The sequence below is a fragment of the Hyperolius riggenbachi genome, chromosome 8, assembly GCF_040937935.1.
Source record: "Hyperolius riggenbachi isolate aHypRig1 chromosome 8, aHypRig1.pri, whole genome shotgun sequence".
Classification (NCBI taxonomy): domain Eukaryota; kingdom Metazoa; phylum Chordata; class Amphibia; order Anura; family Hyperoliidae; genus Hyperolius; species Hyperolius riggenbachi.
Window position 1 is genome coordinate 264,581,106 of NC_090653.1, and position 18,309 is coordinate 264,599,414.

The 18,309-nt window shown below is 46.9% G+C and overlaps 1 protein-coding gene across 2 annotated transcripts in view; it reads left to right on the forward strand.

Moving 5' to 3' along the window:
• Positions 1-942: 942 nt before the first annotated feature.
• CLIC3 (chloride intracellular channel 3) overlaps positions 943-18,309 on the forward strand; it is a 79,809-nt gene continuing 62,442 nt past the window's right edge. The window contains exons 1-2 of one of the 2 annotated variants that reach the window (XM_068248777.1): positions 1,028-1,080; positions 2,650-2,916. In XM_068248777.1, coding sequence (XP_068104878.1) covers positions 2,902-2,916 — 15 coding nt within the window. In that variant the 5' untranslated portion in view covers positions 1,028-1,080; positions 2,650-2,901. Of the gene's footprint in view, positions 1,081-2,649; positions 2,917-18,309 lie in introns of both variants that reach the window. The other variant, XM_068248776.1, reaches the window with a different exon arrangement.

Genomic DNA, 18,309 nt, shown 5'->3' on the forward strand with positions numbered 1-18,309 from the left:
GGCGGGGCCGAATGCGGATTTTTTTTTTGCAACCACGCGGATTGCCGAATTCGTGGATGAGGCACATCTGAGCATCCCTGCCCCCTCCAGCAATGACAGCTGGGGGGGCATCCAAAGTTTCGCAAGGGAGCCCAGTGATTTCTCATTACGCCCCTGTCGAAGAGGCCTTCAGATCTCCTTGGAAGGCCACAGAAGTACTTCAGGTGCGAGTGCTGACTTGCAGGTGTACAGTAAGGAGCTGCTGGTCTTCAGAAGTACTCGAAGACCTGAGTACTTCTGAGAAGACCCGAAGATGCAGCCGGTGAGAGATTTTAATCGGGGCCTTGTGGTGAAACAAGGGGACATAGAGAGGAATGGGAAGGCTCTAAGGCAGGGATGTAACTACAGGGGATCAGCTCCTGCAACCACAGGGGGTGCCAGAGCTGTGGGAGGCTCCAACTACTAACCTACCCTTCCTCCAATAATGGGGTCCATCCTTCAGATCAGGTGTTTTTGTGGCTATACTTGTTATGGGTGTAAAGATTATGATGTTCACACTTGTTTTATGACCCTTGTGAGATGAGCCTCAAGACCATGAGGAGCACCAAGGGGAGGCAAGGGAAAGGGTGTAAACATTGGGGGGCCCATCAAAGTTTTGCGGGGGGGGGGGGGGGTAGGATTTGTAGTTACGCTTTTGAGGGATCTAACATTTTTGATTACAAAGGTTACATCTGTCCTTTGAAGGAGACATTTGGTAAGTTAACTCTAGAGACTGGTGGAATTGTGGAATGTCGCTCAGGGGGTGTCTCAGGCGGATGGTGCAGGGCAGCGTATACTCGCAGACTCTGTGCTGGGACAGCCAGTGTCAGGAAGAGCATCCCTTACCGACATGGAGGAATGTGGTCGGTGCAGGTTTCATGGAAGAGGTGTGTCAGCCAGCCACTCTAGAGACAGATCACACCTGCTGCTTGACACAGCAGATCAGATCCGCACTGACACAGCAAGGAACTCTGCGACCAGCCAGCCTTCCATCTCCTCTCCGAAGCCAACCAACCCCAGACCAGCATGGCAGAGAAGCCCAAACTACAGCTCTTCGTCAAGGTAACACAGAACTGATCCATTCACGTCTCTGGGAGAAAGGTGCTCTTATAAGCTGTGTTATATGGGCAGAAATTGAGAGCCTCTTTAAAAAATATTTAAAATTGGCCATTTTTTTTTTTATTATACTGACCTGAAATTACACTCTTAAAATGTAAAAAAATATATATATATATGGGGAACAGCTGGGAGCAGAAGATGATGTTTCTCAGCAGTCGAGAGCTGGACAGTACAGATGTGGGGAGGTGAGTAAGGACGGTTTTAGGGATTAGGAAGGGCATCTTAAGGAATGTACTAATGTTTAAAGGGACAATTGAAGCGAGAGGGATATGGAGGCTGCCATATTTATTTCCTTTTATACAATACCAGTTGCCTGGCAGCTCTGTTGATCCTCTGCTTCTAACACTTTCAGCCATAAACCCTGAACAAGCATGCAGCAGATCAGGTGTATCTGACATTATTGTCAGATCTGATGAGATTAGCTGCATGCTTGTTCTGGTGTTATTCAGACACTTCTGCAGCCAAAGAGATCAGCAGGGCTGCCAGGCAACTGGGATTGTTTAAAAGGAAATAAATATGGCAGCCTCCACATCCCTCTCACTTCAGTGTTTGCAGCTTGTGAACATGATTTACATCTCGCGTAAGTTTGTGTTTAGTATAGGCATCCCCATTCTTCCATGCTTGTCATAATACAACCAACAAGCAATCAACTGCAACAAACTTTTCTTAACCAGGTACTTTATTTCCAGGGGTAGCAGGGGTTACTGCTGCACCTACCCCTTCCCCTCTCCATAGTGCAATACATGCTGCTTCTCCACTGCCCCTCCCCTCCATAATACAGTAAATGCTCCTCCCATCCCCCTTTCCATAATACAGTACATACTCCTCCTCCTCCCCCTGGCCTCTCCATAATACAGTACATGCTGTTCCTCCTAATTCCCCTTTCCACAGTATAGTACAGGGGTGGGGAACCTATGGCTCGGCAGCCAGATGTGGCTCTTTTGATGGCTACATCTGGCTCACATACAAATCAGTAGGGCTTAATTTACTAAGCTACACCGCTCAAGTAACACAGCTTAGTGTGGCAGCGCAAATAAAATTTTCAAAGTAGGCACACTACTGCTGTTGCATGCACTACTAACTCACTCGCACTACCCCAAAACTAACAGTTGCTCCAATTGTCAAACTCTGGACCCTGTCAGGTCCAGTGACTTTGTAGGAGGAGATCCCTGCACTTTGATTGGCCCAATAGGCTGCCTGTCCCTTGACAGGCAGCCTATTGGGCCAAAGTGTGGGGATCTCGTCCTACAAAGTGAATCAACCCCCAAGACAGCTAGCTAATTGTACAAGCTGTTACGCAGAGCCGGGACAAGGTCCTCCAGCACCCAAGGCTGAGACACCAAAGTGCGCCCCTCCATCCCTCCCACCCCAGCCGTCACACACTGATTGCTATTAGACTAATAGGGCCACAGGGCCCACAACCTCCCCAACACCTTAATCTCTAGTTATCTGGCTTGCAGTCGCTGCCATGTATCCCCTTTTCTTATTTCTTTCTGCTTTATACACAATTAGGAATAACAGCTGAATGAATTGTGCGCCCCCTCCTACACTGCGCCCTGAGGCTGGAGCCTCTCCAGCCTATGCCTCGGCCCGGCCCTGGGCTGTTAGTCTGTATTTCTCCTGTCTGGCTATCAGTAAAATTGCTGATGTTGCTGAAACCCAAGAGAAGCTGATAGCTGAAGACGTGTCTGACACTTCTGCTGCTCGGCGAATCAACTGTATACACATCAGTGATCACCAGGACAACATGGCCCTCTGCTGCGCATGCGCACTGTCCAGGTTTGAAACATATTGTATGGCTCTTGCAGAATGACATTTTAAAATATGTGGTGTTTATGGCTCTCTCAGCCAAAAATATTCCTGACCCCTGGTATGGTACATACTCCTCCTCCTTCTCCTCACCATAATACAGTACATGCCACTTCTCTGCCCCCTCCCTCTCCATAATACAGTACATGCTCCTCCCCCCTCCATAATATAGTATATGCTTTTCCACCCCCCTCCATAGTACAGTACAGGCTACTCCTCCTCCCACTTTTTTCTCTCCAATGGCTTTACTGGACGTTGTTTCTATCACAGCCGGATTTATTGTTTGTTGTACTGGTAACAGTATAATGGCACCTTTTGAGGTTTGGAACACAATGCCAGCCTCCGATACCACAAATAATTATATTATCAGATGATCATGAGAACACACCGATCTCCCAAAGTGGATTACCTCATTACCTTGGCACCTGTCACTGGGTGGACCTACATGAGAAATTAGGGATGGTCAATGACATACAAATCGTTTCTTGGTGCAAACTTTTATGCTATCATTTTTTATTGTTTAAGTATTTATATAACGCTGACATATTACTCAGTGCAGTACAGAGTATATATTGTCTTGTCACTAACTGTCCCTCAGAGGGGCTCACAATCTAGTCCATAGTCATATGTCTATGTATGTATCGTGTAGTGTAGGTATCATAGTCTAGGGCCAATTTAGGGGGAAGCCAATTAACTTATCTGTATATTTTTGGGATGTGGGAGGAAACCAGAGTGCCTGAAGGAAACCCACACAGACACGGGGAGAACATACAAACTCCTTGCAGATATTGACCTGGCTGGAATTCACACCGGGACCCAGCGATGCAAAGCGAGAGCCCTAACCACTACGCCATATGAATATGAACCATTCTGTTACAGCATTTGTCGGGTTTATTGTCAAATTGCATGAATTAAAGTATAACATTAGCAATAACTGGAAATGATTTGCATCGCAATTGGCCGCCCATATTAGGTAGCAAGTAAACAGTCAGTTCATGAAGGTGAATGCAGGAAAAGCGGGCAAGTGCAAAGATATGATAGAATACCCAGAGAGCTAATGGAGACCCAGAACCACTAGGAAAGTATAAGGGGCTAAGGCCGCGTACACATGCCCAAGTGATGTCACTCCTTTGGGCTACATCGCTGGGCCGGGCTCCACACACGTGCGTCAGCTAATGACAGAACACTGCGTTGCTATGCAGAGGGACCATGGAAGGGCAATGAGCCACACGTACGTACGTGACATCACGCGGCAGGCGGGGGAGTGGTGCGAATAATGGGATCCGTGGGGGGGGATTGGCATGGCTGGGGTTGAGCAGATCCGTCCAGGCAGATCATTCGTGGGTTAGGCGTCATTGGGTGCCGTACACATGTCTGATAGTCAGTGAGGAAGTCATTATCAGAGAACAAAAAGCCAACCAACTAAAAAGCAACGCTGTGTATAATTTCCCTTCTTAAAACAGAAGGTATTTGCGATAATTCAGCTGTAAGTGAGCAACTGTGGTTTCCCATGATGCATCTCTCCTGAATAAATTCTCTCTTTATGCCCCCTGTAGCCAGGCTTACATCCAGAACCGCTGGTGTATAGTGAGCCTATAGCGTATACATTTTACACAGCCAGCCACATCAACCCTACGTCCTGTTTTGACTTCCTGGTCCTCATCAGTGCGTGACATGGACTGGTATGGCAGGAATTGATACGGCTCTATAGGATAGGCCTTGGACTAGTACTACAGAATACTCAGATAGCAAATTCTGTAAAGACGTGAGTGACTTTGACAAGGCCATGTTATGATGTTCCTGGTAGGCAGAGGTTGCTAATAACCAAAAGCCCTCCAAGGAATTCTGTTGCTATGGAGGGTGAGGAGGGAGGAAAGTGCGCTAGGATAACATGGTCTGTTACAATGCAGGATGTTGTGAACATGCTTATATTATTGTACAGGCAATGTGGTAGCACAGCACCACTCCTTAACCACTTGAGGACCACAGTGGTAAACCCCCTAAAGACCAGGCTGTTATTTTCATAACTGGCCACTGCAGCTTTAAGGCCAAGCTGCAGGGCCGCACAACACAGCACACGAGTGATTTCCCCCCCCCCCCTTTTCTCCCCACTAACAGAGCTCCCCCCCCCCCCCCCCTCGTGTTTATTATTTGTTTTTTTTATATAAATATTTATGTGGATGTTTTTTTCTTATTTTTTTTTATTTATTTAAAACCCTCCCTCCCCCCAGCCAGCCAATCATAGCGATCAGCTCTCATAGGCTTCACCCTATGAGAGCCGATCGCTCTCTTGTCCCCCAGGGGGACAGCCGTGCCACATGGCTGTCCCCAGTACAGCGCTGCTGCTGATCGCAGCGCTGTACATGTAAATAGACGGCGATAGCGGCATCTAATAGAGAATAAAGACGGGGCAGAACTCAGCCCCCCGAGGAGATGCGCGCGCAATCTCCTTCAGTAGCCGGCTCCAGGACCTGACGCCAATTGGCGTTAGGCGGTCCTGGGGCTGCCACCGCGGCCACGCCCATTGGCGTGGATCGGTCTTAGAGTAGTTAAGGATGTTTTCCACAGCTGATTTCTGAAGTTTGTGCTTTTTGATGATTGCATGGGCAATTTTTTAATAATGTAGGCCATGGTTTGCTGTTCCCACTGATCCATTCTTGTGGAATCACAAACGCTCTGCATTCTGCATTTTTTCAATGTAATGGGACTTTGCGATCGTACATGCATGCGTTTAGGTCTGCCACTTGTAGTGGCAAAAGGCTCTTAGTGCTGGCAGCATCAACCAAATTACCTAAACTGCAGTATAGTAAAGCCACCACAAGATGTCACTGTAAAATGCAAAGTGCTGCAATGATCTCTATGGTATTGTGATTTCCTGTATTCACTCTGTTTTCCTCCCTGTTCGAAGTAAGCTGCATTCCCTGATGGTGGTGTATGATCTATCACTGTATGTTTTTCTTCAGTAAAGAGTTCTAACTTGTTGTTATACTGGGTGTCTATCTGCGTGTACAGAAGGCTCTCCTCCATCACTCATGCGCTGGCAGTGCACGGAAATATTACTGGTACTAACGGCAGCAGAGTAGAATTAGCGCAGCCCATGGTACTTAGGTAATGCAAGCATCGCGGATCACGCTAATTGCGCAATGCGTAGTACACTGCTGGCTTTAGTTATTATCGGAAGTTCGTGAGTCAGGCCCTTTCACACGCACCTCTTTGGACTTATTTGTATTGAAAATTGCAAATGCAAACAAAAAAATGTCCGTCTATGAACTTGCATTTTTTATGCTTTTTCTGAGCAGGAAAGCCGGGCAACTGGTATTGTTTAAAGAGACACTGAAGCAAACTATTTTTGCCAATTTTAGCTTAGGATTCGCTTCAGTGCTCTTATCACAAGTAATCTGCCGTGTCCCCGCCGCTAAATGAGGGCTGCAGAGCCCCCAAATCCCCGGGGGGACAATCCGGCAGGCATTTCCTGGAAGGGGCAGAGCTTCCAGCTTCTGCTCTGCCCCTCCTGACATCAATCGCGGCGCATCGCCGCCTCTCCCCGCCCCTCTCATTTTTCCTTCACAGAGAGGGGCGGGGAGAGGCGGAGATCCGTGCGGCGATTGACGTCAGCTACAGCTGCAAGCTCTGCCCCTCAGGGCAGCAAAATCCACGACCAAGTTGGTCGTGGATATTTGCAGAGGGGTTTGGGGGCTCTGCAGCCCTCGTTTAGCGGTGGGGACACGGTGGATTACTTGTGATAAGAGCACTGAAGCGAATCATAAGGTAAAATTGGCAAATAAGTCGCTTCAGTGTCTCTTTAACAGGAAATAAATATGGCAGCCTCCATATCACTCTCACCTTGGGTTCAATTTAAAGCAGGGGCCCCAACCGTCCCGTTTTCGCCGGGACCGTCACGGGTTGGGGGAGGGGTCCCGCTGTCCCGGGATAGCCCCCCTTGTGTCCTGGCAGGCAGCAGCTCCTCTCCAGCGGAGGAAAAAAGAAGGAAGGATCGAGGCGCCAGCCGCGGCTGTGGTGTGCGGGATGCGGGCCAAGCATGTCTCCCCTCCCTCCGAATGTGCCCCCCAGTGTCCCCCTGTATGGCGAGATACGAGCGCAGCAGAGCGGCAGTCTTACCATCTTCCTCGCGTACTGACATCTCGTCTTCCAACTACTTCCTGTGACGTCACAGGAAGCGGAGAAGACGAGATGCCCATATGCGAAGAGGAATGGTAAGGGCCTTTTTCCACTAGCCTGCGATTTGCGATTTGCTTCTGACTGCAAATCGCAAGGTACATTAAACTAATGGAAACTGCAGCAGCAATTTCCATTAGTGCGATCCGATTGCGATGCGATTTTGGTCAAAGCGCAATCGTCGTTCTGCTGCGTTTTGTATGCGATTGAGCTGGACTATAATGAGTATAGTAGCTCAATCGCAATCGCAATCGCATGGTGGAAATTGAAACGCGATTCCGATCGCGATCGTAATCGCAATCGCGATCGCATTTCATAGTGGAAAAGAGCCATAAGGGCCCTTTTCCACTAGCAATCGCTAGCGTTCATGCTGAACGCTAGCGATTGCTGAATCGCAATTAGCGGCGATTCCCCGACGTTCGCGGCCGCGATTTTGCTATGCATAGCACTGCATAGCAAAATCGCAGCAAATATCGCTCCGCCGCGCGTTCGCGTTCCCGACAAAAACGAATCGCGGTAGTGGAAATGACCTACCGCGATTCCCATGTTAAAAAGCAAACCGTAGCGATTGTAAAATCGCTAGCGGTTTGCGTTTTTGCGATTCAGCCAGCGCTGGTGGAAAAGGGCCCTAAGACTGCCGCTCTGCTGCGCTCGTATCTCGCCATACAGGGGGACACTGGGGGGCACATTCGGAGGGAGGGGGGACAAGCTTGGCCCAAATCCCGCACACCACAGCCGCGGCTGGCGCCTCGATTCTTCTTTTTACCTGGGCACCCTCACCCTTCTCCCCACCATTCATATATATATATATATATATATATATATATATATATATATATATATATATATATATATATATATATATATATATATATATATATATATATATATATATATATATATATACACACACATTTTTGACTAGGGGTGTGTCAGGGGGCGTGGTCGGGGGCATGGTCGGGGGCATGGCTTAAGTGTCCCGGTCTCTCATCTCAAAAAGTTGGGAGGTATGTTAAGGAGACTCCGTAACAAAAATTGCATCCTGTTTTTTATCATCCTACAAGTTCCAAAAGCTATTCTAATGTGTTCTGGCTTACTGCAGCACTTTGTACTATCACAGTCTCTGTAATAAATCAATGTATCTTTCCCTTGTCAGACTTGTCAGCCTGTGTCTGGAAGGCTGCCAAGTTCTTCAGTGTTGTGGTTCTGCTATGAACTCCCCCCTCAGGGGGGAAAGAAACACACAAATGATCTCTTGAGATTCAAAAGGAATGCTGTATACAGCCTGCTTGTGTATGAATGTATTTTCTATGTGTGGACATACTGTACATCAACCTACTTCCTGTTTTGGTGGCCATTTTGTTTGTTTATAAACAAACTTTTTAAAACTGTTTTTAACCACTTTTAATGCGGCGAGGAGCGGCGAAATTGTGACAGAGGGTAATAGGAGATGTCCCCTAACGCACTGGTATGTTTACTTTTGTGCGATTTTAACAATACAGATTCTCTTTAAAGGGACTTCGAGGAGTGCCCGAATTTAAAAGAATACACTTACCTGGGGCTTCTTCCAGCTCAACGTAGGCGGCGAGGTCCCGCGGCGTCGTCCTGGCTCGTCTCCTGCAGCCTCCGCCGGCCCCCGTTACCGGCATCACCCGGGCTCTTCCTGGTTAATGATGCAATTCGTCATCCGCTGCCTCTGAAGAAGCAGGTTCTCTGCGAAACGGCTGTAAGGCCAGGATTTATTGCTTGTATGTTTTGAAGGTGTTGGGGAGCAAATAAATAGGTGACTTGCAAAGCAACTGGTGCCCGGAGTTTCTACTCTTTGGTTCTACAGTAATGCAAAGTACATAAAGATGCACACCATTCTGTAGCTTGTGCTCTCCTCTTTCATTTGATGCCTGAATCGCCGTTCTACACCAAATAGTTTTCGTTCGATTTCAATTTATAAATTGCGGCTGCCATCTTGGCAATGTTATAACTTCCGCGTCACCCCTGTCTTCTCTGTTAGAGAAGTGCATCACTGAATGAAGCAGGAAGAGGAAGTGACATAGCACAACTTTGTTGGAAGTCGTCTGGCTTAAAGGCATGCCCATGAGGGGTGCTTGGAGTCCCTTTAAAGAGGAGATTAAAGAGAAAAACAAAATAACACATTCATGCAATCCGCCTGATTTCTTCTTAAAAATCTGTTAGCATTCAAACTGAGCATATGACGCATCTTATATTTGCCAAAATGCGTCTTCATACAGAGAGAGTTTATCAACTTACTATATTATATATAGCAGTAAGAGATAAAAATTAAAAAAAAGGAAATAAACCAGTAGATAACTCATAAAAATAAACATCAGGTTTTCTCGTGCCACAAGGTTAGGTTACTTCCCTCTGAGAAGAGGATTATACCTGTTCCCACCTTATCCACAGTCTAATGTTATGGAGATGGTTTATTACCCCAAAGAAACGATCCTACTTTACCCTCTCAAAATCTGATAGATGCTGGAGAAATTGCACTGGGCTGGGCGATTTGTCGCCCATTTGGTGGAGTCATTACATTACCGGATCTCTAGCTTTCAGTTTGTTGAATACCTATAAACAGGTCTGGATTTACCTCACAGGAGCCCATAGGCACGGCTGTAATGGCACCCTAGACTCCGCCCTCCATGAATGTGCAAGCACCCGCTGAACCGGACCACAAGTGTGCTAGGTAGCTACAAGGTGTCCCTTAGCATTAGGTAGCCAGAGCTATGCTCAGTATTACAAAGCTAAAGGTTCCCCCATGTATTAGGTAGCTAGAGGTGCCCCCAACTGAAGGGAGATCTGGTCAGTGGAATGCCGAGTAACATCTCATTTACACTCCCCTTGGGACTCTGCATAGGGAAGGAGGGAGGAAGGCGCTCAGGGAGGGGACTGAGTCACCTTGCCATCATCGGGTGCCTATAGGCACGTGCCTACAGTGCCTTATGGTCAGGGCCGGATTTACCATAAGGCACTGTAGGCATGTGCCTACAGGCGCCTGATAATGGAAAGGCAGCCCACTCCTCTCCCCGAGCTCCTCCTTCCTTCCCTATACAGAGTCCTGATGAGTGTAAATGAGAGGTTATTCACCCAGCTCTTGGCATTCCACAGACGAGATCTCCCTTCAGTCAGGGTCTCCTCTTGCTACTTAATACTGAGGTTCTTCTACCTACTTAATACTTTGGGGGCATCTCAAGCTACTTAGTATTCGGGAACTAGAAGTACCCTCAATATTAAGGGGCATCAGTGGCTACCTATGCTGGGCAGGGGAAGTATGGGGAAGTCAAATGCTGGGCCAGCCAGCACACTTGCGGTAAGGCTCGGTGGGGGTTTGTACGTTCATGGAGAGCAAAGTGTAGGGTGCCAGAACATCTGTGCCTATAGGCTCCTGTGATGTAAATCCGGGCCTGCTTATGGTAAATCCGGCCCTGCCTGACAGGATTGAGACTTGCCCTGGATCCTAGCCTGGCCTTGCTTAACATAGGTTTGGAGAGGATCCCGGCCAATTACAAGAAAAATCGGAATTGCTAGACACTGGAACGACCCTATCAGTTCGAACATTTCAGAAATTAAGCAAATCATTAAGCTGAACGGTAAATACGAATATGCTTGTGCAACAGCGACTAACCAATGGAAAACATTTGACAAAAATTGGGGACTACAGGTGATAGAGCCAGGGATTTTGTGGGATACTCTTGATTGGCGAGGTGACACATTGATCTGATTTACATCCAGGGCTGTGGAGTTGGTACAAAAATCTTCCAACTCCGACTCCTCAGTTTATGAAACAACGACTCCAACTCCGGGTACCCAAAATGGCTCAGACACCTTAGTCTAATACTTAACACGGCTGTGGATTTTGTACAAAACTCATATGACTCCGACATTTATGAAATCAACGACTTCGTCTCCCCAAAATTGCCCCGACTCCGACTCCTCGACTCCAACTCCATAGCCCTGTTTATATCTGCACAGTAGACAGAGAATACTCTGAAAAATCGCTCTGACTAGTATTACAAAGTTATGCTGACCTTGATTTGGAAAGAATGACATATTATTGTAAACACTGTGTGTAAATTTGCCTTGCCGACGGGATTGCTGCAGTAAATCTGGGCAGCAAAACAGAGAGTATAAAAACAATTTTCATTGCAGTATCCAGCCACAAATGCTCAGTCTTCCTTGTTGCTATGGAGGAGCTGAAAACACACACGGTGTTGGTCTGAACAACCAGCCATTGACTGCAGCTAGATGTGACCATACGGTGCCTGACATGTGACAGTACAGTGGCTAAGTGGCTTCCAGTCTCACCTTGCAGCGCTGGAGGCTCCGATAGGCCCAAATTTCTGCATAGGCCATATCCTCGGGAACTGCTGCCTAGGGTGGTGGCAGCACATGGAAGAGGCGGTTTTGAATATAGGGGACAGGGCTGTTTCTGGTCATTTAGGTGCCCCCAGTATAGGTAGCCAGGTATAGGTGGTGCCCCCAGTATAGGTAGCCAGGTATAGGTGGTGCCCCCAGTATAGGTAGCCAGGTATAGGTGGTGCCCCCAGTATAGGTAGCCAGGTATACGTGGTGCCCCCAGTATAGGTAGCCAGGTATACGTGGTGCCCTCAGTATAGGTAGCCAGGTATACGTGGTGCCCCCAGTATAGGTAGCCAGGTATACGTGGTGCCCTCAGTATAGGTAGCCAGGTATACGTGGTGCCCTCAGTATAGGTAGCCAGGTATACGTGGTGACCGTAGTATAGGTAGCCAGGTATACGTGGTGCCCCAGTATAAGTAGCCAGGTATAGGTGGTGCCCCAGTATAAGTAGCCAGGTATAGGTGGTGCCCTCAGTATAGGTAGCCAGGTATACGTGGTGACCATAGTATAGGTAGCCAGGTATATGTGGTGCCCCTAGTATAGGTAGACAGGTATATGTGGTGCCCCTAGTATAGGTAGCCAGGTATATGTGGTGCCCCTAGTATAGGTAGCCAGGTATAGGTGGTGCCCTCAGTATAGGTAGCCAGGTATACGTGGTGACCGTAGTATAGGTAGCCAGGTATATGTGGTGCCCCTAGTATAGGTAGACAGGTATATGTGGTGCCCCTAGTATAGGTAGCCAGGTATATGTGGTGCCCCTAGTATAGGTAGCCAGGTATACGTGGTGCCCCTAGTATAGGTTGACAGGTATATGTGGTGCCCCTAGTATAGGTAGCCAGGTATATGTGGTGCCCTCAGTATAGGTAGCCAGGTATACGTGGTGCCCTCAGTATAGGTAGCTAGGTATAGGTGGTGCCCCCAGTATAGGTAGCCAGGTATAGGTGTTGCCCCTGGTATAGGTAGCCAGGTATACGTGGTGCCCCCAGTATAGGTAGCCAGGTATACGTGGTGCCCCCAGTATAGGTAGCCAGGTATACGTGGTGCCCCTAGTATAGGTAGCCAGGTATATGTGGTGCCCCTAGTATAGGTAGCCAGGTATAGGTGTTGCCCCCGGTATAGGTAGCCAGGTATACGTGGTGCCCCTAGTATAGGTAGCCAGGTATAGGTGGTGCCCCCAGTATAGGTAGCCAGGTATAGGTGTTGCCCCCGGTATAGGTAGCCAGGTATAGGTGGTGCCCCCAGTATAGGTAGCCAGGTATACGTGGTGCCCCTAGTATAGGTAGCCAGGTATACGTGGTGCCCCTAGTATAGGTAGCCAGGTATATGTGGTGCCCCTAGTATAGGTAGCCAGGTATACGTGGTGCCCTCAGTATAGGTAGCCAGGTATAGGTGGTGCCCCCAGTATAGGTAGACAGGTATATGTGGTGCCTCTAGTATAGGTAGCCAGGTATACGTGGTGCCCTCAGTATAGGTAGCCAGGTATACGTGGTGCCCTCAGTATAGGTAGCCAGGTATATGTGGTGCCCCTAGTATAGGTAGCCAGGTATATGTGGTGCCCCAGTATAGGTTGACAGGTATACGTGGTGCCCCTAGTATAGGTAGCCAGGTATACGTGGTGCCCCTAGTATAGGTAGCCAGGTATACGTGGTGCCCCTAGTATAGGTAGCCAGGTATACGTGGTGCCCCTAGTATAGGTAGCCAGGTATAGGTGGTGCCCTCAGTATAGGTAGCCAGGTATAGGTGGTGCCCCCAGTATAGGTAGCCAGGTATAGGTGGTGCCCCCAGTATAGGTAGCCAGGTATAGGTGGTGCCCCCAGTATAGGTAGCCAGGTATACGTGGTGCCCTCAGTATAGGTAGCCAGGTATACGTGGTGCCCCTAGTATAGGTAGCCAGGTATACGTGGTGCCCTCAGTATAGGTAGCCAGGTATATGTGGTGCCCCAGTATAGGTTTACAGGTATATGTGGTGCCCCTAGTATAGGTAGCCAGGTATAGGTGGTGCCCCCAGTATAGGTAGCCAGGTCCCTTGATTTACTTACCATCCTCCAGCTCCATCTTCTGTCCTCAGCAGGGCCGGATTTTCGGCCAGGCAACACAAACAGTTTATTGGGGCCCCACTCAGAGTCTAAGGGGCCCCATCAGCATGTAATCCAGCCCCGAAATTATCATCTGCTACTTCAGTCTCCGAGGTCAGCAGCGTCAGCCATGTTGAGCCAGGGTGGCTGCTCTTCATTGCAAGTGCCGCCGTCCCCCAGCCATCTGCCCCCGAATGACACGGCTCAGGCTGCGTCATGGCAGATCCACCCCAGCTGCTATCTTATTGATATGCTATTCAGGCCTCCTTTGCTTTATTAAGCAGCAGAACCCAGTTAAGTGTTAAAGTTATCATCCTTCACAGAACTAGTAGTTATTTATTTAAAAAACAAAAAAAGCAGAGTACTAAGAAAGTAAGAATAGCTCTGTGGTGCATCCTCCCACAGGTGTCAACCTAGGCCAAACCTGCCTGGTTTGTCCATTTCTAAAAATGGGATGCAACTTTTTTTTTACGATTTTTTTTTGTTGTTGCAATTTTTATTCAGGGCTCGTTTCCACTGTTGCGGTGCAGAATCGCCTGGATTCCACCGCTGATGAAATCGCATGCGGATGCGATTTCCCATGCGTTTTGTGCTGCGAATTCGCATAGGTGAGGGTATATGTGATTTTAACCATGTCACTGCCTGTGTGAATTTACATTGGTACCTATGCGAATTCGCGGCAAAAAACGCATTATACCTATTAAATAGATTGCATGCGATTCGCATGCATTCCACTCGCAGGCGAATTCTGCGGCTCTTTTGTGTGTTTTTTCACCGCTGAAAAAAAACGCACCTCAACAACGCTACAGTGGAAACAGGCCCATCCACTTGCATTACATGTGCGAATCTGCATGCGTTAGACGCATGCGGATTCGCGATAGTGCAAACGAACCCTCAGAGTTTTTCAGATTGCGAATTTTTGCAATAAAGTTAATTTACATGAAAATGTAGCTAATTAACTTTAAAATCGCATGCAATTTTTTTTTTGCAGAATCTTTGTAGGATTATAATCATTCTATTTACCATCCCTAATACGAAATAAAAAAACGAATTGCCCAGGCAGAGGGGAGTCAACTAATGCATTCCTGTGACTCTAGTCTGCTGTTATAGGATGCCTGAGGTGGGAGGTATATGGAGGCTGCTATATTTATTTTCTTCTATGCAATGGGAGTTGCCTGGCTGTCCTGCTGAGCCTCTACCCCTAAGGGCTCGTTTCCACTATTGCGGTGCGGAATCGCCTGGATTCCACCGCTGATGAAATCGCATGCGGATGCGATTCCGCATGCGTTGTTTTGCCGCGAATTCGCATAGGTGAGGGTATATGCAATTTTAACCATGTCACTGCCTGTGTGAATTTACATTGGTACCTATGCGAATTCGCATGCGAATTCGCGGCGGAAAACGCATGAGATTTCCCTATTAAATACATTGTGTGCGATTTGCCTGCATTCCACACGCAGGCGAATTCTGCAGGGTGTTCCGGGCAGATTTTCTCTGCACAATAAAACGCTCCCGCAGACACATAAGTGGAAACAGGCCCATTCACTTATATTGTCTATGCGAATCCGCATACGCAAGACGCATGCGGATTCGCGATAGTGGAAACGGGGCCTAATAGTTTTAGGTAAAGGAACACACTAGGCAGAAATACTAGCATTGCGTAAAACGCAGCGTTTATGCGTATAATGTAGTTCAATGGGCCACATAAAAAAACGCATTTGTATGCGTTTTGTAATATGCATTTTTAAAAACGCTGGTTGTTGCATATTTTCCAAAAACGCACATAATGGCGATGCAGAGTTTTTGCGTTTTACATGCGTTTTTACATACTTTTTTTTAAATAAAAACATGTTTTATGATGTATTTCCGCCTCCTGTTAACTTTCTAGTGATTTGGATGGAACGCATAGAAAAACGCATATGCATTTTGTATGTGTGAACCACAAACAAAAATGCATGTGCAGGGAAAAAACACAAACGCACTAAAAATGCACATGACCGAAAACACGACCTTTCACGCACTGACAAGTGTGCACCCAGCCTTATGGTACGTACACACTGGCGACTATGGTCGTTTGAAACAGCAGCTTAACGATCATTCTGCCGACAATCGGGGAAAGAACTTTACCAAGCGATCATTACTGTAAGTACGACAAACTAATGATATCGGCACGATGAGAAAATTCAACAGGACGGATCATATCGAGCGACAATCGTTACAAAACTATAGTGTGTACAGTTATCTGCCGACAACGATCGTTGGATTCTGCCCAGCTTCCGTACTTCCTGTGTAGCGCGACCCGTAAAGATTGTTACATTACACATTTGAAATTAACTTTGTTCTCAAGTTAACTATCATATATTTTTATTTATTGTAACTCCATGTTAGGGCTCGTTCCCACTATCGCGAATCTGCATGCGTCCAACGCATGCAGATCCGCACATGTAATGCAAGTGGATGGGCCTGTTTCCACTGTAGCGTTGTTGAGGTGCGTTTTTTTCAGCGGTAAAAAAACGCACAAAAGAGCCAACGATTCCGCCTGCGTCGGGAATCCGTACGAATCGCCGCTAATGTATTTAATAGTAAAAACGCATGCGTTTGTTACATGCGTTTTTACCCGCGATTTCGCGTGCGATTTCGCACCTTTTTCAATTTTATTTAGCCCTGGCAGTGTCATGGTTAATTTCGCATGGCACCCTGCCATGCGAAATCGCGGGTAAAAACGCATGCGGAAACGCATCCGCATGCGTTTTCACAAGCGTCGGAATGCGGCCGAAATCGCGTCGCAACAGTGGGAATGAGCCCTTAGTGGTTTTTTTAAAATTTTATATAAATATGTACGCAACATTTCCCTCTGATCGTTCTTTTCTGCGAGAACGATCGTTAAAATGTGTATGATGATCGCTGCATCCCATCGTTGCATTCCAATCGTTCCAAAATTGTTCGTCTGGTAACTATCGTTCCTTGCAAACGATAGTTATCGCAAGTGTGTACGTAGCCTAAAGGCTCATACACACATCAGACTATAGTCTTTGGAAAATGAAAGATCACAGACCAATCTTACCACCCTTCATGTAGTATGAGAGCCATACCTTCACAGTCTATTCTATGGAGCTGAACTCCACATCAGAAATTTTTTTTTGCAAAATGCTGCACACACAGATGCTGTACAGACACAAAAGATCAGTATCTGCAAAAGATCTGTTCCTGCCAAAAATCCATTCCTGCAAATTGCAATTATAGTCTATGAGATCTGCAGATCATCATACACACATGATTTAACTGACATTCATCTGCAGATCAAGCAATCATCCGCAGATCTGAAAATCCATCCTGGTGGATCTGATCTGCAGATGAATGTCAGTTAAATCATGTGTGTATGATGATCTGCAGATCTCATAGACTATAATTGCAATTTGCAGGAATGGATTTTTGGCAGGAACAGATCTTTTGCAGATACTGATCTTTTGTGTCTGTACAGCATCTGTGTGTGCAGCATCTTGCAAAGATTTTTTTTCTGATGGGGAGTTCAGCTCCATAGAAAAGACTGTGAAGGTATAGCTCTCATACTACATGAAGGGTGGTAAGATTGGTCTGTGATCTTTCATTTTCCAAAGACTATAGTCTGCTGTGTGTATGCACCCTTAGCCATAGACCCTGAACAAGCATGCAGATGAGCTGCTCTGACAAACGTCTGACTAGATTAGCTGCATGCTTGTGTAACCCTCTCTTTCTTAAGGTGCCCATACACTCGTCAGATTGGCAGCAGACAGATAAGAAATGCATCTGATGATCTATCTGATGCGTTTTTAGAACATTTTTTACCAGAATAGAATTCCAATAGATTTCAGTTTGAAATCTGTTGAAATTCGATCTGATGGCATTTTTTTGCCATCAGATTTCCATTAAGGCCAATGCAAACTGATAAGCAATCTCATCAGATCGACCTAAATTTTCCACCCTGCAAGTTCGATGGAAATCCATCGAAATCGATCGAAATCGGCCGTCGATCGGTCGATTGGCCAACCGATTTGCGATCGATCGATCGATCGACCGCGATCGATCGGTCGGCCAGAAAATCGGCTGAGTGTATGGGCTGCTTTACACTATCTGCGACACTTCCAGCTTTCGCACTCACTCGGCCACCAGCTCCTCCAGGGATAGAATATATGTGGACTCAAAGGGATGACACTCGCGCCTTCTGTGCTTTAACAGAAACTGTGTGATGCTAATAGTATACCGTAACCACAAAGCAGCAAACATAGCCATCTATGACCATTAAATAATAAATGCAGTAACAGTTACCCCGGACACCAGAAACTAAATGCAATGGGCAACATGTCAGTACAAAATAAACGCAATGCGGGCAACCATGTCAGTACAAAATAAACGCAATGCGGGCAACATGTCAGTACAAAATAAAAACGCAATGCGGGCAAACATGTCAGTACAAAATAAAAACGCAATGCGGGCAAACATGTCAGTACAAAATAAACGTAATGCGGGCAAACATGTCAGTACAAAATAAACGCAATGCGGGCAAACATGTCAGTACAAAATAAACGCAATGCGGGCAACCATGTCAGTACAAAATAAACGCAATGCGGGCAAACATTTCACCAGAAAATTACTGCAATGCGGGCAAACATTTCACCAGAAAATTAACGCAATGCGGGCAAACATTTCTCCAGAAAAGAAACGCAATGCAGGCAAACATTTCCCCAGAAAAGAAACGCAATGC